The sequence below is a fragment of the Amphibalanus amphitrite genome, unplaced genomic scaffold, assembly GCF_019059575.1.
Source record: "Amphibalanus amphitrite isolate SeventyFive unplaced genomic scaffold, NRLGWU_Aamphi_draft 000055F_arrow, whole genome shotgun sequence".
Classification (NCBI taxonomy): Eukaryota; Metazoa; Arthropoda; class Thecostraca; order Balanomorpha; family Balanidae; genus Amphibalanus; species Amphibalanus amphitrite.
This window is the reverse complement of record NW_024881551.1, coordinates 428,603-450,514: the sequence shown is the minus strand read 5'-3', so window position 1 is coordinate 450,514 and position 21,912 is coordinate 428,603. Positions and strand designations below refer to the sequence as shown.

General features: G+C 58.0%; 2 protein-coding genes across 4 annotated transcripts in view; both read right to left on the bottom strand.

Annotated features, from left to right (window-relative positions):
• Positions 1–329: 329 nt before the first annotated feature.
• LOC122378129 (leukocyte elastase inhibitor-like) lies at positions 330–1,945 on the bottom strand. The gene has a single exon (XM_043358844.1). It carries the CDS (start codon positions 1,648–1,650, stop codon positions 517–519), a length of 1,134 nt encoding a protein of 377 aa, XP_043214779.1. The 5' UTR covers positions 1,651–1,945; the 3' UTR covers positions 330–516.
• Positions 1,946–2,703: 758 nt separating this feature from the next.
• LOC122378126 (ecdysone-induced protein 74EF-like) overlaps positions 2,704–21,912 on the bottom strand; it is a 133,292-nt gene continuing 114,083 nt past the window's right edge. For all 3 annotated transcript variants that reach the window (XM_043358839.1, XM_043358841.1, XM_043358840.1), the window contains 6 exons: positions 15,798–16,034; positions 14,324–14,419; positions 10,685–10,780; positions 7,226–7,525; positions 6,851–7,043; positions 2,704–3,905 (listed from right to left, as the gene is read on the bottom strand). In XM_043358839.1, coding sequence (XP_043214774.1) covers positions 3,788–3,905; positions 6,851–7,043; positions 7,226–7,525; positions 10,685–10,780; positions 14,324–14,419; positions 15,798–16,034 — 1,040 coding nt within the window. In that variant the 3' untranslated portion in view covers positions 2,704–3,787. The remainder of the gene's footprint in view (positions 3,906–6,850; positions 7,044–7,225; positions 7,526–10,684; positions 10,781–14,323; positions 14,420–15,797; positions 16,035–21,912) is intronic.

Sequence of the window (21,912 nt, the reverse complement as noted above, 5' to 3'; positions counted from 1 at the left end):
TGCGGTAGTTTTCTTCTGCTTCCGCGTGCGTATAAGATTCCCAGGTCATTCGCCTACTGTAGGACCACATCACAAGCCGTGAAAAAGTCTGATCCGCTAACCTGCTCAAACAGCAGTAAAGTTTCTCGCGGGTTGACGTGAAGCATCCCTCACATTGTGTTCGCCCCCAGTGAGTTTCAAAGTGCTTTTGTAGGGGGCTATTAACTTATAGCTTGCCTCTATATTTTCTCAGCGCTTTCTCCATAAGCACTGCGTTGAACATTCCCTTTTTTGTGGAGTGGTATGTCTTTATTTTACCTGAATTATTAGCATAGCTGAAACATGTGCTGTTCACAAAGTTGGATTTCAAAATAATAAAACAGATACCAGCTGTGATACTGCTCTGCTGGTCTATAATAATTAAGTACTGGCTAAAATGGATACGTTAACACAACAAAAACAACATGGCACACGCCAACAATCATGTGTATCTGCCTTGGAGCCGACCGTTAGCCCGACCCGTCCGCTTCCATCGGTCTAGACAGGCTTGGCGTAGCGGCCTGAGAAGAGCGTCAGTCCCGTCTCCCTGTCGAAGATAACAAAGTGGAAGGGGTGGTCGGCAGTGAACTCGAACGGCCCGGCGTCCATCATCGGCATACAGCGTTTCATCCGGACGGCGACGGCGGTGGCGGCGGCCGCTTCGGCGCCCTCCTCGTTCACCTCAATAAACGCCTTGTGGATGACCTTCGACACGTACAGCTCCTTGTTGCCCGAGATCTTGGACAGGTCGGCGTTCTTGTCGAAAAGGTCCTTAATGCCAAGTTTCTGGAGCGGTTTGATCAGGTCGTAGGAAGTTTCCAGTTTGAATTTCGGTACCCGTATGACTGCTTTCTGGTTGCAGAGAGTGCCGCGGATGTCTCTGATGCACGTTGACGGCAGTTTTTCCTCCAGGTCCTTCAGGCCGTCCTGCTGGTCGGGCAACAGCACGATCATGCTGAACCTATCGCCTTCGTACGGCATCTCTAGTGCCTTGCAGCTCAGCTCGGGGATGTGGCCGCAGTTGAACTTGCTTCCCTTCATGTACATCATCTGCGTTTTGACTGGGTTTCCTGGCGTCACGAAGAAGTCCCGCTCCTGTGTTTCGCTCGCGTCAAACTTCTGCTTCCAGGAGCCCTTAAAGTAGATGGCATTCACCAGTACCAGGCGAACATACTCATCCAGATCACTGGCTTTGATCAGATCCTTGATTTTCCCTCTTGTTTCGGTCTCCACTTCACCGTTGATAAGTTTGCTTGCCCCCACGTTATCGGCGAAATCCACGCTCGTCAGCTTGCTCAGGTACTGCTTCTGCAGCAGGCCAGTGTAACTGTCCAGCACCTTGTAGGACTGCTGCACGTACACCTTGTTGGCCGTGGAGAGCGTGACGTTCGGCGGGCTCTGCAGCATCTCCAGCACCTTGTTGTACCCTTCGTGCAGTGAGTCCGCGTCCTGCGGCAGCACCAGGGCTGCACTCAGCTGAGAGGCCGTGGCTCCGTCGGCGCCGGCAGCCACCATCGTCAGGGCTGTGAAGATGCTGAACGGGGAGACGAACACGTTGTCTCCGTCATCTTCGGCCAGCACCCGGTACAGCCGGCCGGCGGCGGCGGTCTGGTGCCGCGCCACGGTCTCCATTCTGACCGGTGTGTCGGCGGCTGGGAGAGCGTCTCACCTACCCACGCACTGACAAGGACCGGCCGGGTCGGCAGCCCACAAACACGCCACGGAAAATAACACCGTGACTCACGGAGCCCTGTCACCACACCGCTCCGCCGTACACTGGAACTGACTCGTCCAGTCGGCAGCGCGCACTGATCGGTACTTTACCGCTCCCGACGTCACGTCGCCAGGGAGTTTACCACCAGCCGTCGGCCGCCGCGCCCTTCCGTCCCCGCACCGACGCGTCATATCAGCGCCCGCCGGCGGCGCGGCCGCCTCTGCGTCCAAAGCCATCGCCAAGGCCGCGGCGCGCCGATCCGCCGCCGACTCTGGCTTTGGTGCGGCGAAGGCAGCGTCCTCTACAAGGTGATACCGTACGGCTGCCGCCATCTAGAATATCGTGAATGTGCAGACCTCTGATCTGTCACCTCGGCTGTCAATGGTAGTTTCAGTTGAGCTGCTGTATGCTTGTGGTGGCTCTCTGTCAGAAACAACCTTCTGGGCTGTCAGTCGAATCAGCATTGAACTTCACTGGTTTCCGTTCTGTATCTGGTTGGTTTTTGTATTAGCCAGCCTGTTGTAGAGTTAGCATGAAATACCTAGTAACGTCAGAGCTCCTGTGGTTTCTTGTTGGCCTTTTCTTAGATCGGCCGGAGGTCCCCTGAGTCAACCGCTATTCACTAGCCCGTCTATCCTTTTCGCACCCAAGCCACTTGTCAAATGTCAAGTACTTCTCATGGTTCTGAGGATGTCTATGTTTGAGTTTAAGAGACGTTTCCCATCACAAAACGGTCTCAAATACTCGCTCGTGTCTATGTCGATCCAGATCAATCAGTTGTGAGTGTGGCTACTGGCTAGTAGATGCTGCGTGACAAAGTCTGTGTCCCGTACCTTACTGGGATTTCACGCCTAGATGTTATCGTTAGCCTTTCCACTAGTCATTCTCGGAGAATTATATCTCGAGCTATTTACACATGATAAAGGCATCCCAACTGCAGCACCACAGCGACGTCACAAAACAGGCGGGGCTGGTTCAGTTTTATCTGTATTCTTTCTTCTTCCATCGACATGACACGCGTTGTACAGCCTGCTAGCGCGCGCGTTCCGGCCAGATCGCCCCGGTTTGAACCGAGGCCTCCGCAAAGAGATATGTGATTGTGAATTGACGAAGGACGAAACAGAGGGCGACACATAACCAGTGATCGGGCCGACGGAGCGCCGCCGCCGTCGGCCGAGCCGTCAGGGCCGACTGACCGGCGGACTCGGCCGCTCGGGCCCGGGAGGGGTGCGCGCGGCTCGGCGGTACGGCTACGAACAGCGGGCCAGCGCGGCGCGCGCGGCCGATTGTCACACGAGATTCCTGCTGCCACAGATCGTCTGACAAAGAAACGGTCAACACATACGGACGCGGCGCGCCAGGAAGTAACAGCGAAAAGTGACTGAACACCGATGACACAGCAGGCCGGGGCGGGGCGGGGCGCTGGGCTGGGCGGGCCGCGCGGGGAGCGTGCGCTGGAAGCCTGGGGCGTCTCGGAGGTGGCCGCCGGTCTCTCCCCGTCAGGTACTGGAAACTCGGGATGGCGCGGCGAACAATGGTAAATAATCTGTACACACACGGCGGCGCCAGCGGCCGCCAAACACAGATATAATTATATGTTTAGGTTTATATACGAGAACGCGAGCGCACCGATATATGCCCCACGCACCAACGAACATTAAGTAGGCTTGAAAAAGTGAGATCACGCTTTTCACTTTTCACGCACAGTCTAAGTGTAAAAAATAGCTTGTTAGGGCCCACCACAGTGTCGGGCGATTTGATGTAAGGCATTCGCTGCTGACGCAAGTCTCGGTGACGCATTCACACCGACTCTCAACACGCACAATTCAAACACTGCGCGACACAATAGAGCATACACTTTATCATACGCTTCACCACACAGTTCATCAGGCGCACCGGTGCGTCGGCGCTCGCCGCCCCTCTCATTGACTGGAGCTCCTCACGCCGGAGGGGCCTCCCACTGGGGGTCTCCACACGCACGCCGCACGTACTCAGAGAGGCAGTATATCACACTTTTGTACAGTTTGTACAGTGGGCAGTCAGACGCCGTGCCACCTATGTGCCAGAACAGTCGATTTCGACGATATCGTTTAGGTCCCGGGGCACGTTTTTGAACTGGTAGACGAGTCGCTGGCCGTCCACCTTGTTGAGGATGCCACGCTGGTAGTAGTACCTGCCAGCCAGACAGAAACAAACAGTCAGTGACGTCATAGGGACACGATGGCGATGTTAGTGACGTAATTGGATCTAATGACGCAACCAGCGCGCAATAGCTACATCATACGCAGTGGCGGTCGCAGGGGGGGGGGCCATCAGGGCCATGGCCCCCCCCCAAAGGCAAATCAGGGGGGGGCCATCATATCAATTGGCCCCCCCCAAACAACCGATGGGCCCCCATGGCCGTATGGGGCCCTGGCCCGTATTCGATTGTCACGAGGCTCGAGAAACCCACGCCAGCCATTAACAGCTCCCATACCAGTCTTTGAGGGTCCTACACTGACCTGAGGGCCCTTCAGTGGCGGTCAAGCGTCCACATTGACCGCTGAGGACCCACATTGACCTCTGAGGGCCCTCCACTGGCCTTTGAGGGCCCCTAAACCGGCCTCAGGGGCCCAACCGGCCTCTGGTGGCCTCATTTCTGTCTCTCGAGTCCCAAGACTAACCTTTAAGTGTCTCTGAGGGCCCCGCACTGGATTCTGAAGACCCGATGTCGGCCTCTGAGAGCCCGCATCGGCCTCTGGGGCCCATCTTGGCCGTTGAGGGCCCTCCGCTGGTCTCTGGGGTCCAACGCCGGCCTTTTAGGGCCCCACACTGACCTCTAAGGGCCCCATGCTGGTCTGTAAGGACACACATTAGCCTCTAAGGGCCCCCCCGCACTGGATTCTGAAGACCCAATGCCGGCAGCTCAGGGCCCGCATCGGCGTCTGAGGGCCCATCTTGGCCTTTGAGGGCCCTCCGCTGGCCTCTGGGGTCCAACGCCGGCCCATACCGGTCTTTTAGGGCCCCACATTGACCTGAGGGCCCCATGCTGGCCTGTAAGGACACACATTAGCCTCTATGGGCCCCGCACTGGATTCTGAAGACCCGATGCCGGCCTCTAAGGGTTCGCATCGGACTCTGAGGGCCCATCTTGGCCTTTGAGGGCCCTCTGCTGGCCTCTGGGGTCCAACGCCGGCCAATGCCAGTCTTTTAGGGTCCCATTCTGACCTTTGAGGGCCCCATGCTGGCCTGTAAAGGCCCACATTAGCCTCTGAGGGCCCCCCGCACTGGAATCTGAAGACCCGATGCCGGCCTCTAAGGGTCAGCATCGGCTTCTGAGGGCCCATATTGGCCTTTGAGGGCCTTCTGTTGGCCTCTGGAGACCAACGCCGGCCCATGCCGATCTTTTAGGGCCCCACACTGACTTCTGAGGGCCCGTGCTGTCATGTAAGGACCCACCTTAGCCGCTGAGGGCCCCGCACGGGCTTCTGAAGACCTGATGCCGGCCTCTAAGGGCCCGCATAGGCCTCTGAGGGCCCATCTTGGCCTTTGAGGGCCCTCTACTGGCCTCTGGGGTCCAACGCCGGCCCATGTCGATCTTTTATGGCCCCACGCTAACCTCTGAGGGCTCCATGCTGGCCTGTAAAGACCCACATTAGATTAGCCTTTGAGTGCCCAATTCGGTCTCTGATGGTCTCAAACTGCCCTTTGGAGGCCCTGTACTGGTCTCTGAGGGCCCTAAACTGGCCCCTAAGGACCCAAACCAGCCTCTAAAGGTCCCACACCGGCCTCTGATGGTCCCATTTCTGTCTCTGGGACCCAAACTGACCCTTATGTGCCTCTGAGGGCCCCGTACTGGCTTCTGAAGGATCGATGCCGTTTCTGAGGACCCATAACGGTCTTTAAGTGCCTCATACCGACACCTGAGGCCCCACACTAGCCTCTGAGGGGGCCCAAAACTGGCCTGAGGTCTCTACACCGGCCACTGATGGCCCTATTATGTTCTCTGGGGGCTCAAGCCTTACCTTTGGACGTCACGCACTTGCCTCTGAAGGCCCACATCAGCCTCTGGGGCCCTACCTGGGGCCTTTGAGGCCCTTCGCTGACCCTTGGATCCAACGCCGGCCTCTGGGGGTCTGACACCGCACTATAAGGGCCCCATTGCAGCCTCTAGGCGATAGGTATCGCTGAAGCGCTATCGATGGGCCGAAGTAAGTGTAGGAACCATGGGTGCAGTGGGCGCAGTTGCACCAACAATAATTCTGCATAGGGTGCAGATAATGTATTCTGCATCCACAATAATCTGGAACAAACCCCCTTTTCTCAGCAACACTATACTTTCCATGCAGCACGACAAATTTAGGATATTTTGCCCACTATCCATCTTTCGAAGCATTTGCTACTGTAGTGGTCTTCAAAACTTACATTTGTGCTCAAGTACCTAAAAAACAAAATGAAACTGAACACGTGTGATTGAACAGTGAACAGATACCGATGACCCACTGTCAAAAGTTTTAGCACGATGATCTCAGAAAATGGCAAAGGTAGCCTTCTTTACTTTTGCGGTAGTCCATTCACATTTGCGTGAGTTATTGGCATTATCAATGCTTTAAAATGCACTTATCGGTACCTTTTCGACATGGAACATCCTCAAAGCTCGCAATGAGCCTCCGCTCGGGTGCCGCTCCCTACCCCCCCCCCCCCCCCCCGCTTCACCGGCCATGGCCTGGATTTCTGCACCCGTGCACTACGCCCGTGGGCCCCTTCTAGCACCGGGGCCCCCGGGTCAGCACAGGGGCCCCTTTGCCAAGTTGGCCCCCCCCAAACTCCAAGTCTGCGACCGCCCCTGATCATACGAGAAGGACACGCAACAATGTTTGAGCGATTCGTTACCGGTACTTTCTCTCAGACCATTACGGAGTAGTAATGTTATGCAGGAATGGCAAAATATGCGCACAAACCTTGCCAATAAGGCCGAGAATGAGATATCTCGCCGGAGGCCAGGATAAGGTTACATGAAAAGGAAAGCTTGATTGGTCACTGTAAACCAACAACAATTACCGCGGTTCCTTACGCTAATGACCTGCTGCACTAGCACATTGCTAGAGACAAAGACTCAGCATTGCCGCTCTCCCTCACCTCATTGCGCGTCCCATGGTCTCGTAGTTCATGTCGGGCTTGTTCTTGTGCCGGCCCCACAGGCCCGCCACCGCCTTGGAGTCGGTCAGCTTGAACACGTGCTCGCGGAAGTTGACCCATTTGATGATGGAGGGTGTGTAGCGGGCGTCCTGCAGGAGGTTCAGCAGGAACTCCCACAGGTACAGCGACGAGCCTGCCGTAACGAACGGGGAAGAGTTAGATACCGACTGGAACGGGTCTGCGGCGTGAAAAGGGACGAGTTGGACACTGGACAGTGAACAAGACGGACAAGGCTTCGTGCAGTATGCTTTAAGAAGAGTCAAAGTATCCGACTATCCCTCCTCGCTCCTTCCTTCGCCAGCCGGCGCTACTCACCGTCTCTGCTCTTCCGTTTGGGTGCGGAGGAGCCGTCGGGGCGCGGTCGCCGCCCTCTCCGACGGTTGACGTCAAAGTCGAACGCGCCGGCCGCCCGGTACATGGCCTCGGGGCTGGTGGCCGGCGGGCTGCCGAGCAGAGGTGACGGCAGCGACAGCGGGCCGTCGCCGAACAGTGGGGCGGGGAGACCCAGGCTGGAGGCGTAGAGCGCCACTGGGGACGGCGGCACACTGCTGGAGCCCGAGACTGGGTACGGGGACCGGGCAGCCGCCGCGCCGCTGCCGTACAAACTGTCCGACACTGAAACAGGGGAGAGAGAGCCGTCAGTGTCTGTACCACATCGCTTACCAGGAGATGAAACAGTTACAGAAGATTTACAGGATCGCAGAAGATGGGTGAAACGTTACCACGGTCATCCCCATATCCATAATTGTCATAACACGTCAGCATATTTATCGGAAACCACCACGACACGTCGGAGCTTGGCGGGATACTCGACATAGTACTCGACATACCCACGCACTAAATCTGTACTAATCAACAAGTTCGACTATCGACAGAACCTCGGAAAACCCCGGGACCACGGCGGAGCGACGGAAGCTTCCGTGGAAAACTGCCCCGTCACCCTGAACAAGTCCTGTGCATCTCAAAACAAGCATCAACATATCAAACAGAACATTCGCGCATGACAATGAGCACCTGGCACGGTCAAACGGATTGCAGCCAGCTGAGCAGTTTCCGGACGTCGCCCGAAGCCGCTCAAGGAAAAGGACACGGTGACCGAGCCACTCACACGTCGTAAAGAAGCCGCAAACGCACTTGGCCACCCATTTGTTACATAAGTGCCCACCGATAGCCTGACGCAATAGGAGCGGTGGTCTGCTCTAATCGGGTGTCTATCTCGTCTCGCCCGTGTCTCAGCGGGGTGGAGAGGATCCGACAGGGAGACGCGGCGCCGCGGTCCGCCGGCCGGTGTCCAGCACGGCCTCCCAGACGGCAATTAGTCGCTGACAAGCTCCGCGGAACGCCCGGCCGGAAATTGGACAGCGCGCCGCGCGCCGGGCGCCGCCAGTTGCGGAAACGGCCGCGCGCCGTCGTGGGAGAGCGCTGCGCCGTGAGGATGACCTCCAAGTGCGCCCGCCCGCCGCCCGCCGTCCGTCCGCCCGCCGGTGGGCAGTGGGTGGCAGCGGCAGACGGCACACGGACGGCTCACCGCAGCCATACCTGTGGCCGGCACCGATGGAGGCGTGGGTGAGCCGCCTGAGTGCCGCGGCGACCAAAGGCATCCGCCAGACACCCGGTTTTCGGACATAAAAATGCTGAGGTTCGTCGATGTTTCCTGAACGATATTATGAAATACCACTAGCTATTTGCTGTATGATCCTCAGAAATACCAACGATGACGGACATTTCTTGAGACCCTGATCGCTTCTATATCAGATAACGTTATCAAACTCCCTCGTGTAGCCGCAGTCAGCACCTCTCGGGCAGCCGTTCCGGGGGTCGGCGGGCCGCTCACGGCTCCAATCCGTCCCCGGTGACCCCGCCGGCCGCCGACGTCACGCCACTCGTGACCGCGTCGCCACCGACGAGGTTGTGACGTCAGCGGCGGGCGGCCGTGACGTCGGAGGTGCGGCGGTCAGGGTTAGTGGGCGGGCGGCGATCAATGGAGCGACCAAAACGGAGCCGCTGGACGCTTTTAGCCGCCTCCCCCGCCGCCGGCGCTGTTTCGGGACCGGCCGCCGGTTGCGAGGAGACGTTTCACGAGCGGCCGTGGGCGCGCCGGCCCGCAGCGGCTCAACACGGCCACTCCGACACGAAGTGATGAGCGGAGTCGGTGACATTTCTGGAAAATGGTCCCGCTGCTGGACACGAACTGACGGCTGAATAGCGCCGAACAGGTGGCCAGTGATTCAGCAGAATTATGTAGGCAAGAACGCCACGATATGCATCGTTCTGGCTCACGGTTTTGGATAAATAGCGCCGGCTACACACTACGTCGTGGTCCTGTCATTACACATTACGGCTAAATCTTCGAAAATCATTGATTCGCATTTTCATATGATATATTGAATATCCACTTAACTTCTTCAAAACTAAAAACAAGGAGCATAAACCCCAAGGACGATACCGCTTTAGTTCTATAGCCTTGCCAACTTCTGGCGCTTTTCCCAACCAGAAGCAGGAAATAATGCGAGCCGACATTCAAGGCTAGCACCGCTCGCAACGGCCCTTCGTGAGTCGATATCTAGACGGAATTTCCGTAATGGCAACTTGCAACTAGTCAGCAAGGCGACGACGACTCATCCAAGTGCTGATCCCGGAAGCCGCGAGCTCCAGACCGCCCCTCCCCGCCGGCCGTGGGCCATACCCGCGGCGGGTGGGGGCGGGCCGGGGGGAGGGGCGAGCCGTCCTCGGGTGCAGGATGCGGCCGACAGAACCCTGACAAACGACCGCAGTCGAGTTGGGCGGCCCGTGAGCGGTCCAACTGCCGACAATCTGCCGTGGCCCGGCAGATTGGTGGCTGTGGCCGCTGGAATGGTCGGCTCTTCCGGCTGGTAACGTCGCGTGGCCCTGGCGACTGCCGGCCGGGAGGGGACGGGTCGGGAGCGCGCCCATGACGCTGACAGAGACGGCAGACAGCCCGACGGCCTCGCAACTGGCCCGCGGCAAGGACACTCGATAGGACGTATAAGGCAGCTCTCATTGCTGATGAGCTGGGATGGGCCGCGTTGGATTACAGTGGTGCATTACGCCATGCAGGCCTCGATAACGGGGAGTTTCCAAAACGGCCCCCTAGGTGGCAGTAGTGGTTACGCCTGAAGGCATGCTGTACCGCAGCACACCAAACCTAGAGCGGGGCCGCGGCGCCGACTTCAGATAACAACTTCAGCTTCAGCAGAGTGAATGGAACCATGGCATTGGCAGCTACCGGAATAGTGTCTCCTTGAACACATCTTTATAACATATTAATTTAAATTCGGAACCCGCACACGTCGTCCAACTCCCAGTTCCATAATTGTAAGGTACGTAAGGTGTCAAACGGCGGCGCAGGCCGCGGAGCCATGCAGCGCCGGCGATATTACCGAGTCGATCGGCCATCCCACGCCCCCTCGTCCCGGACGCTGGCCTCTGCAGCGGCGCGGGGTCACGACCCGGCCTCTGACGTCACGACCAGTGGATGACAGCCGGGCGGACCGCCGTGTCCGCCGGCCGAATTACGGTGACCGGTGATCGACACTGGCTGTCGGTGCAACTTCCGGCGGTTCACGGTGGAACTAAGCGTAGCTTCGAACGCCTGTCCTGCCTCGCCTCCCACATCACGGACTATCAAATTGTATGTAACCTTTCAACACGACCAATGTGTCTTACCACCCGCCCGTCAAACCCTCCAGTGGCCCGGAGGTGACCCCGGGGACCTTTCGGTCGTCCTTTTCCCCTGTCTTTCCGTTCGCTCACCTGGTGGTCGCGGGTAGGGCTGGTGCCGGAACGGGTGCCTCTGCTGACCGTAGAACGGGTGAGCGGGGTGCTGCACGTCGTCTGTCCGGCCCACCACTGCCAAACAGAGGTCACGAGCAAGGTCAGAAGGGTCAGCACACAGCACAGGCGCATCGCCCCAAGGCCTCTTCTCCTAGCTAGTAACTGGCACAGAGCACGTTGTTGCAATTTTCGGTAAATTCTGGGTGACAGATTTAGAGCATACAATTTCACAAGTGTGCTGTCTAAGCAAGTGTGCGCTGTCCCGTAAATCGCGGGGTCCTAGGAGACCGTGCCATTTGTTGGTGCAGTCTGCATAGTGTATAGTGTGTACTGTATACCAGCCATCGGCGCCAGTTGGCGACTCTCGGCATAGGGAATCGGTTCATTCACCTCTCCCGGAGACCTGCAGGTGGTTCGATCTCAGTGCCTCGACAGAGTCAGTGGCGGTATGTTGGCAGTCTGCCAGCCGGGGCTGACACCGAGCTGCGGCGGCCGTCCGCCGGCTGTGGACGACCCGGACTGTTTACAAACAGCGCCTCGGGCGGCGACCCTGGCGCGGCCTTACCCCTCCCCTCCCCTCCCCTCCCCTCTGGTGCTATCTGGCCGTCGGATCGATGACCCCTCTGTGACGTCAGCACATCGACCCCCGACGAGAGGGGTGCGCGCGCCGACCCGGAACCGACGGCGCCGTCGGCAACAGAACATCTGTCGCCACCGCTGCTCAGTGGCCGGCCAGTCGGGGCAGGGAGGGCCGCATCAACTCCCCGGCTAACCTGCAGAGCTCCTTGACCGGCGCCCGATCACGGTGCAGTCTCCATTCACCTCACGGAAACAGACCGAATGAGAGCCTCGACACGGTCGGACAGCACACACGGGGACGTGCCTAGCACACAGCCAGCCCCGGAGAACGCGAAACCGCCGTCAAAAGTGAACGGCAAACACCACCCGTTCCCCTTGGTTCGCTCCACATCCTCATTCTCTGGGCTTTACGTAACGATTGCAGCCCTCGCCCCGCCGGTCGACCACAATTCCAACGGCCGATTGAAACCGCTGGGTCAACAATGGAACTGTGCACTGTCGGCATTTCCGGGCGGGAAGTCATGCACAGTGCAGTGCACAATACGCCAATCACGGTCGCACAGCGTTCGAATGGCGAATGAAAGGCGAAGCCTCCAAGGTGACAAAGGAGATTGTTGTACTGTTTTTGCAAAATTTTGTTTTGTCAAGCTGCTCATGCGGATTCGATCGGACGGACGGGTTGACCCGGGCTATCATATAACGAATACATTTCATAAGGTATGTGAGATGGTCGCCAGCTATCAACCGAGCTTAAAAACAGCAACATTTGAACCGAGCCAGAGACAGGCTATTTCAAAGTTTCTAAACACACGCCATATTTATGACAGGTATTTATATCGTAGCGGCATACCAGCACACTTCCAAAACAAACACAAATTTTTATCGCCCGCCACCCAGCGACTATGGCTGTCCGGAATTCGTCACTTTAGAATCACGACCCTTCCATCTCCATATCTGCTTCCCGTGTCCTTTCGCACCGGTCTCATTTCGGTTCCGTTGTATTTTAGCCCGAGCTGGGCAGCTCTCAGGAGGGGCGTGGGGAGTGGGGGAGGGGGCCCGCAGTCCGACTCCCCGCCCGAGCGACTCCCCGACTCCCCGCCCGAGCTGGCTCTCTGACGCGGCTGACTGGCGGCTGGCCACAGCGTCCGCGTTCCAGCGGGTCAGCCAGCGCCGACCGCGGCGGCACGCAGCCGCTGCCGGGCTGTCGGCACCAAGGCCGACGGGTAGCGGCCCGCTCGGCGCCCCGGCCCGTGCCAGTGAATCAGGACCGGCGCTCTCACAGGACCGCGCCACTTCCGGGATAGTTGGCGAGATCGGCACGGCAGTTTGAGTTGGCAGCGGACGGTATCGACGACACGGTACCTGGCGTATTACAGGGTACCAACTGACGGCTCGGGCGGGTGGTGGAGGAATGACGAGACCAGGAAAACGCTTCCGTGTAATCACTGATAGTCATTAATGAGAGTGACGTTTCTCTGAAGACTTGATGGAAACACGTGGCACGTAAAGGCTGCGAAAAACTCCATCTGGCGATCATTCAATCTCCGACACTGGAGAGCCAAGACCTTGAGCTCGATCACAGGCCTCTTCCGTCTTGGGTTCACCAACAAGACCCGATCTACCGAAGTGGTCCATGCGACGCCGGACCAAATACATGGCCAGACAGAGGTTCGGCACCAGACGGGGAGCGACCTTGGCTGAGCCGGCCAGCTGCCGCCGGTGCGGCTGTGCGCCAGACAGCCCCCCGTCAGGGTGACTGGCCGCTCCCCTTCCAATGGGGCGACTCGCGCGCCGCGCCGCGCCGCGAGCACGGGCCCGCGCTGAGCGAGCAGACGGCACGACAAAAAACGCCGCACCCTGTCTGGCCGTCTGGTCTGGCGCGTGGAATCCTCGGGGCCCACAAACGAGGGGAGCGTATCGACAGATCCATGCACCACTTCCGACAGCCGAGGGCGACAAACGGAGCGGCGCGCCGCGCGAGCGATCGTAACTGTATCTTCCCCGTGGCTGTCAGCGAGCGGGGAGACAAAAAGAGACGACGGTTCGAGTCTAAGCGCCTCAAATAACATCAATCACCTCAGCCTGTGAGCTCCTAATCGGCGCGCGGCGGCCGCCGTGCAGAAACTCGATCAGCGCCGCTGAGCGTCAGCGGCGGCCGACGTCAGCAGTCGGCGGCGTCAGCAGAGGAGCTGCCCTCCCAGGCCCTCTGACCGGCAGATGAGCCGGCGGTCCGAGCTGAGGCCAGCGCCTCGGCTCCGGAGCTGCGCACATCCGCTGATGGTGCGCTCCCACGTGCCCGGCCGGCGGCCGTCACCTCGCCTTTCAGCCACCTGAGCCGGCCGTCTCGTGTCCGAGCAGCCGCGGTGGCAGGGTGGACCCCTGTCCCCGCGCCGCCGGCGGGGGCGGACGGCCAGTTTCGATGCCGCTGGGTCACCAGGTCACTCGGCGCCGCCGCAGATCGCTTCCGTAAGGGCTCGCCAGCGGACACCACTGGTGTCGGGTGGGCCGCCCCGGGACGGAAACGGGTCACGACCCCGGGGCGCCGGCCGCACTGCGCAGTTGCTGATCGGAATGCGTAGCCAATATGGAGAGGCATTCACTGACAATGAGACTTGAGTGCAGGTGTGATGTGCATTACTGTATGATATTGCTATTCGCTATAAACGGAAATCAATTTCCGAACGACATATTTCTTCTCACCGGAGAAACGCTTAGGATCGGCACAAAGGCAGATCACCACAAAGGCTTGCCAGAAATAGGGAATTGCTTTCAGTGGCACTACAAGAATCGCTAATGACGCAATCTCCAGGATTTGGAATGCCTTTACCGAATGGATTACTCTGTTTTCTGAAATGAACTGTAATATTGGCGTACCAATACCATCTTCGCCCAATGTTTCTATCAACGAAATGCTTGAACTTAACTTCAGCCCGTCAGTGATATGCATTGATGATTATAGGGCGCGAAAATAAGCAGACTATTTCCTTCAAGTGTCACCTCCATATCACGGCTGATGTGAATGATTATATCGGTACTCACAGTGTAGCCGCGGCTTGGACTCGTCGTTGCTGGCGTTGCCGCTGCTGCTGTCGACATCCGATACTCCGCTGTCGGCTGGGCTGGGTGGCAGCGAGCCTGTCCAAGAGACAACGATCAGAGGTCAGGTCGAGGCCGGATTTCGGGTCAACAGGCAAACGTCATCGGTCAGACCATCGGTCAAAGATCAGAGGATCAGGGTCAATATTCAAAGGCAGGATGTCAGGTCACTGGTCAAAGAACTGGAGGTCAGGATTCTTTCGTATTATTTGATACGGAAAATAACTAGTCATGTAAGGCGAAGAGTGAAGACCCACAAATTGTAGCAACAAGATCTGACGCTATCGGCCCATCATCCTTGTTAACAGATTCCTGTCTCACTCCAGCCCGGTAAACATCTGGAGCTTTCAGAAGTCGCCCCGGTGCCGTCCCTCCCCTGGTCTCCGCTCCCTCCCCGACCAAGGTCAGGGCGCACAGGAAACCGCTCATCCACGGCCGTCCGCCCGCAACTGGAAGACCTGTTTGGTGTTTACGCCATTTTTAGGTGGGGCGCAGCGCGGCGTGCGAATCCTACCACAGGGGAGCGCCTGTTATTCGTCCACCGGACGAGGTGGTTGACCCACCTCGTCTTGACTGCTGAGGGGGTATTTTCGGCCCACAGGGGCAGCCAGAGAAAGGGGGAGACGGTGGGGGCGCCCCGGTACGGCCTTGGCCGCCCTGTGGACAATAGCTGCGGTCGGTGGCCTCGTGAGTGGCGCCCCGTAAAAATAGACCCCACAGCGCACCGGGACAGTAGCGGCGATCGCGGGTCAACGGCCAACCGCTTGGCCCCTGTTGACAACAATGTCCTCATGCGAAAAACATGCTGCTGGTAAAAACCGGCACGCGACCGCTCAAGGTTACCGTAAAAGTGCGGCCGACGGCCGGAGTTCGCTACTGAGCGGCATCGGCGCGCGGCGCGCCCGTGCCGCACACAACAGGGGGAAAACACGCGACCGGGCCGGTCGGCCGCGGAAGGCATCACTGCAGCCGTCATGCACCAGGCACGCCGTGCTCGTCCGACATTGCAGACTGCTTCCTGCATCGACCAGGAAGCTAAGCGGAGCGGGCAGGACAGGAGGTTGACGGTGTGCCAAAAACGCAAAACTGGATGGCGTTCGCGCGAGAGGTCACCGAGGTCGTGTCTAGTTCCGTGTCACGTAATTAGGGTTGGCAAATGTTTGGATATTAGTTTAATAATAAGTGAAGCCTTCGAGGTTTGTGGGTTGCTCCATTTCTGTATGGTAATAAATCTAATGGTTATGGTTGATGCCTCAATCGTGAGTTTTAGAAGATAAAAAGTAGGTACGGTCCCAAATTACGAAGAGCAGGCGACAAGATGATGCTTTACGTTGGGAGCAGAACACGTTCAGCGCCATCCAGTTCCGCTGTCATTCCCCACACCTCTGGCTCTGGCTCCTCTCCCCAGTTCCCTCACCTTGCTGCTGGGGGTGACCGGCCGGATGGCGCAGGCCGGCGGGTCCGGGCGCCGCCGCTGCCGCCGCCACGGCCGCCGCCGCCGCCGCCGCGCCCTCAGAGGTCAGCATCTCGAGCAGCTTGGAGTGTTCGCCGGGCCGGCCCAGGGCGTCGGCCGGCGCCGACTGCCGCTCGCCGCCCGACGACAGAGACCCGTAGAAATCGGCGGCCACCGCGCTGGTGGACGGACCGGAGCCATCTGCGGCGCACAGAAGACAGAGGTCAGCAGGGCGGTGACAGGTCGGCTGGGGTTAACGGTCAGGTCAGCTGGGGGCTACCGGTCAGGTCGGCACTCAGGTGTAATTCATTTTAACGACTCAATATTTCTTAACGCTATGAAGACGCGTCTTGCGCTGTAACATAAAAAGCAAGAACTGCTGAGGCCAAGGAAGGGGCAGTACCAACAAACCGCCAGAGGCACCCTGCAATAGCGCCTCAGATGGGATGAAGATCAACAGATATGTCAGGAATGCATCGTAATGGTGTTAACGACCAGGTGAACACGTTAAACAACCCAGCCAACACCCAGACATTGCATCGACCGAGTGTTGCTCATACGCCCAAATACACGACGGATTAGTACGTTCTTCAACACAAATATCGCGTGTTAGGCCCCCGTTGCCCGCGCCACTATCACCAAGCGTTCGCCTCAGTTGGCTGTCAGCGGCCGAAACCACTCGCGTCGGCTCGTTTGTAGGGTAGGACGGCCCCTAAAAAACGCACCGACGGAGTGATAACGACGAGGTATATGGTCGGGATTAAGGATATGCAGGTTTGACGAATCTCGAAGTCGCATCTATTAAATAGGTGAGGGTGGGTGGGAAACTTCTCGCCCACTCTCTGCTCCACTCGCCGTCCGTCGCAGTCGACGACTGCCGTTCGCGCCTCTCGGCTCTCCTGCCAGCGGCGCGCCCGTTCCTACACTCCCCTTCGCACCACCCCTAGTCAGGGTCTGCCCCGCGTCTGTCGGCGGGGTGATTTATCTATCTCCGACCCCCGTCTCCCTTTGCTCCGGTCACGTTCAGTGGCGCCCGGGCAGGGTCCTAACCTTCCATAGCCGCGTCGCCGCTATGAGTTGATTAGGCCCCCGTTGCCCGCGCCACTATCACCAAGCGTTCGCCTCAGTTGGCTGTCAGCGGCCGAAACCACTCGCGTCGGCTCGTTTGTAGGGTAGGACGGCCCCTAAAAAACGCCAAATACACCCAATGGAATGAAAAAGTCTTAGGCTAAGCGTCCGCTGCCCACACCTTTCTCGATCTCTGCTGAGCAGTTAATGGTTTGACCACGAATCCGGGCACATGCCGCATGCGGAAGGTTCCCAGTGTGTTCCGCTGGCGATGCCCGGTCTGTTATTGCGGCATGGCTCTTGGTGGTGAGTTTGGGTCGAACCAGTTAGTGTGAACCGGGGCGGCGAGGGACTCCCTCCACCCCAAGGTCGGCTCCCGTCCTGAGTCAGCTGTGACTGGACCCCATACTCCCCGCACAGTGACGCCAGTGACTCACTGTCGACCGGCGTGGGGGCGCCGCGACCCACTAATGGAACGTGACCGTGTTCGGGGTGTTCGTTAGTCGTCTGCCTCTCGTGGCCGCCGGGGGACCAGCGGGGGAGCCGGGTCGTGCGGCGTCGGCTGGTATCAGGTTGCGGCGGGCGGCCCGTCCCGCCGCTGTCGCCCGGTTTGAGGACCGTGGCGGCCCCACTGTGAGCCTCTGTGGCCCCGCGGACAGTACCGGCAGGCGGGCCCGCGGCTGCCCCGGCGTTGACTGTCTCATCAGCCGGTCCGGTGTCATGGCGGTGCCGGGGCTGTGACAGCGGCCGGCGGCCGGCTCTGGCTCCGCCGATGGCTGTCTTTTCTGACTGGCGGTCGGCGCGGTCGGCCTTGGGGGAGGGGGTGGGGGGGGGGGGAGGGGCGACTGTGGTTCCCGGCGGCCCTGCCGTGTCGTTCGCTGATATTCCGGTGTGTGTGAAGCCATGCCTGGACACACTGCGGTGAGAGGGGGGGGGTCCGATCCGATGGTTTTGTCCTCGTGTCGGTCTTGGACCCCCGTGTTCACGGCCTCGGGGTTGTGATGTTTAGCCCGGCACGCTTCCCGGCGCCTAAACCGACGTCATCGGTGCTGGCTAAAATGGAATGCCGCGAATCTGGGATCAGTGGCCTGGTTTCGTCTTTGATATCGTGCTGCAGATTATCTAGTCGTCTGCAGCGGTCCCGTAGACCTATGTTGCGCGCAACTTAGCCGCGGCGTCGGCGGCGGACCCGGTTTACGTGCTCATACGACCGCACATACATAAATGGGGTTTGTATGGCCATGTGGCCGTGAATGACTGGTAGAAAAGGTTGTGCATAGATTCCGGTGCTGTGATGGCACCGCACGCAAAGCACAGTGCCTCACGGAAAGTAGGAACGGTGCATTGTTAGGGTACTTTAAACGCACCTACCCCTACCTAAGAATCACGTGCTGTTCATGAGGCCTGTGAGCACGGGCGCCGATGACTTTTCTGCCGCTCCGTTCTGGCCTGCGGGATGACAACTTTGCATTGCCAGCGCATATGGGGACTCACATTTGGCAGCTGCTCGCACGGGTTACCGTGGGTGGGCAGGGTTCGCGAAAGTGTCGGCTGCCAGCTTGCCGCAGATTGCAGTGTCGCGACGCTTACTCGGAGTCTCGAGAGTGGGGAGCCGGCAGGCAGCGGCGTAGTCGGTGTAGTTGTGTCCGGGCATGATCTTGCATGCATTTTGTCTGTGCTTGCTCGATTCCTGCACTCAGAATACACTTTGAGAGCAGTTTGAATATAAAGACTCAATTGAGCGCTGAAAACCAGCCTCAAATGTGTCTGATTTTAAAACGGTTTCAGTAAGGCTTCCTAAGGGCTCATGTACCCGAATACTGGATTCAAGCGATACCGAAACTGGGGTTCGGACTGGAAACTGGTTTCATAGTAAGACTAATTTTTAAAAGCTTGACACCGAAAATAGGTACCGACTGAGCTCTGTTTCTGCGATCAATGGCGTTGCTCAGAAAATATTCTCAAAATGTGTGATCTGTTTTGAATCGGGGACATTAGCCCGAAACTGATCTCTGAGACCGAAAAAGGAGAAACTGTTTTCTCAGTGTGTGCGGATTGTTCGTTCGGTCTCGTCTGCCACCGTTGAGCCCAGTATTTCAGACATTGGACGAAAGAAGTTCATAGTCTGTCGATAGCTAGATGCCTGTCGAGTTGCAGAGCAGCCGATGCATGACGCAGACCGGGTGTGTATGTGTGTGTGTGGGGGGGGGGGGGGGTGCGTGTGTGTGTGTGTGTGTGTGTGTGCGCGTATGTGTTAAGCGCAAAGTGGCCGAGGCGTCGGCAGCGGACCAGGTGTGTAGTGTAGACAGAGTGGCCGAGGCGTCGGCAGCGGACCAGGTGTGTAGTGTAGACAGAGTAGCCGAGGCGTCGGCAGCGGACCAGGTGTGTAGTGTAGACAGAGTGGTCGAGGCGTCGGCGCCGGACCGGATGTATGCGTATGCCGATTTGCAGAAATACGGAGGCGGCCACTTAGAAAATACTTTGAGACCTTTTCACAAAGAGACTCCTTGAGTGCTAAACCGAGCCTCCAAGGTGACTGGCTGAGATGTGTTTCTGCGGCAGCGTATGTCCATCAGGTTGCGTTCGGAAGCGCTTCTCGAAATGCGTGGTCTGTTTTGACAAGGGGCCTTATCCCATCTAACCAACCCCGCCACGTTGCCTCGTCAACAAGTGCTGCTTTATCTCGCTATTGAAGCGGCTCCCAGGCAGGTTCGTGTCAGGTTTCGTGGCAAGATGTTATATGCGATGACAATAGCGTGTCTGAACTACGCCTGCCAGACTCCGATCGAATCGCCGGCGTGACTAAATGGTCTGCGTTCCGTGTTGTACGGTACGGCGGTGAACACCTCCACGAGTGACCAGGTCGCCGGCGATCGACTCAGGCTCTGATGTCACTAAAATGCGCTTTAGTAAGCTAAGTGCCTACCGTGTTGCAGAGGGCCGAGGTGACGGCGGCGCACCTGGCGCCTGTAAGTTGCAGAGTAGCCGAGGCGTCGGCGGCAGGCCTGATGCGTGTGCATGGGTTGCAGATTAGCCGAGGCGCCGGTGGCGGACCCGATGTGTGCAGGGGTTACAGTGCAGCCCAGGCGTCGGCGGCGGGCCCGATGTATGTGCATGAGTTGCAGAGTAGCTGAGGCGTCGGCGGCGGTCCTGATGTAGGTACTTACGTGCAAGGGGTGTAGCGTAGCCGAGGCGTCAGTGGCGGACCTGATGCGTGTGCGTGAGTTGCAGAGTAGCCGAAGCGTCGGCGGCGGACCTGATGTATGTGCCGTTGCAGAGTAACCGAGGCGTCGGCGGCGGACCTGATGCATGTGTGTGAGTTGCAGAGTAGCCGAGGCGTCGGCGGCGGACCTCATGTACGTGCGAACATGGGTGGAGAATTGTTTTCAAAGTTGGTATGGCGCCAGTTGCTCGAAACAATACTATCGTGTTTTATTCTTATCAAACTGAAATCCTTAAATTTCGTAGCTGTTACCCTGAAAAGTTGGTATGGCATTGCCATACCATCTTTTAAGTTGGTGTGGCGCGTGCCATGCCTGCCATACCATATTCTCGACCCATGCCGGTGCAGATTTTACGGGGTGGCTGAGGCTATACGACGGCGGGCCTGATGTGTGTGCATGAGTAGCAGAGGGGCCGAGGCGTCGGCGGCGGACCTGATGCATGTGCATGAGTTGCAGAGTAGCCGAGGCGTCGGCGGCGGACCTGATGTATGTGCGTGATTTGCGGAGTGGCCGGGGCGTTGTCGGCGAACCTGATGTGTGTGCGTGGGTTGCAGAGTAGCCGAGGCGTCGGTGGCGGACCTGTTGTATGTGCAGTGCAGTGTATTGATGTCAACTACGGAAAAACGGAATACCGATACCAAACCAAGTACCAGCCTATGGTTCATTATACCATCAAAATACCGAACACATTAGGAATCAAATACCAAGTACCGAGTTGGTATCAGTATGGTATCGGTATACCGAAAAGTTGTATCCGAGGACATCTCTACTGCAGAGTAGCCGAGGCGTCGGCGGCGGACCTGATGCGTGTGCGTGCCGAGGCGTCGGCGGCGGACCTGATGTATGTGCGGTGCAGAGTAGGACGTCGACTACGGAAAATCGGAATACCGATACCAAACCAAGTACCAACCTAGGGTGCATTATACCAACAAAATACCGAACACATTAGGAATCAAATACCAAGTACCGAGTTGGTATCAGTATGGTATCGGTATACCGAAAGTTGTATCCGAGGACATCTCTACAGCAGAGTAGCCGAGGCGTCGGCGGCGGACCTGATGCGTGTGGGTGCCGAGGCGTCGGCGGCGGACCTGATGCATGTGCGGTGCAGAGTAGGACGTCGACTACGGAAAATCGGAATACCGATACCAAACCAAGTACCAACCTAGGGTGCATTATACCAACAAAATACCGAACACATTAGGAATCAATTAGCAAGTACCGAGTTGGTATCAGTATGGTATCGGTATACCGAAAAGTTATATCCGAGGACATCTCTACTGCAGAGTAGCCGAGGCGTCGGCGGCGGACCTGATGCCTGTGCGTGCCGAGGCGTCGGCGGCGGACCTGATGTATGTGCAGTGCCGAGTAGGACGTCGACTACGGAAAATCGGAATACCGATACCAAACCAAGTACCAACCTAGGGTGCATTATACCAACAAAATACCGAACACATTAGGAATCAAATACCAAGTACCGAGTTGGTATCAGTATGGTATCGGTATACCGAAAGTTGTATCCGAGGACATCTCTACAGCAGCGTAGCCGAGGCGTCGGCGGCGGACCTGATGCGTGTGGGTGCCGAGGCGTCGGCGGCGGACCTGATGCGTGTGGGTGCCGAGGCGTCGGCGGCGGACCTGATGTATGTGCGGCGCAGAGTAGGACGTCGACTACGGAAAGTCGGAATACCGATACCAAACCAAGTACCAACCTAGGGTGCATTATACCAACAAAATACCGAACACATTAGGAATCAATTAGCAAGTACCGAGTTGGTATCAGTATG

Bases quoted from the DNA above. Each gene is read 5' to 3' on its own strand.
- LOC122378129 (XM_043358844.1), bottom strand. From the start codon at position 1,650: ATGGAGACCGTGGCGCGGCACCAGACCGCCGCCGCCGGCCGGCTGTAC.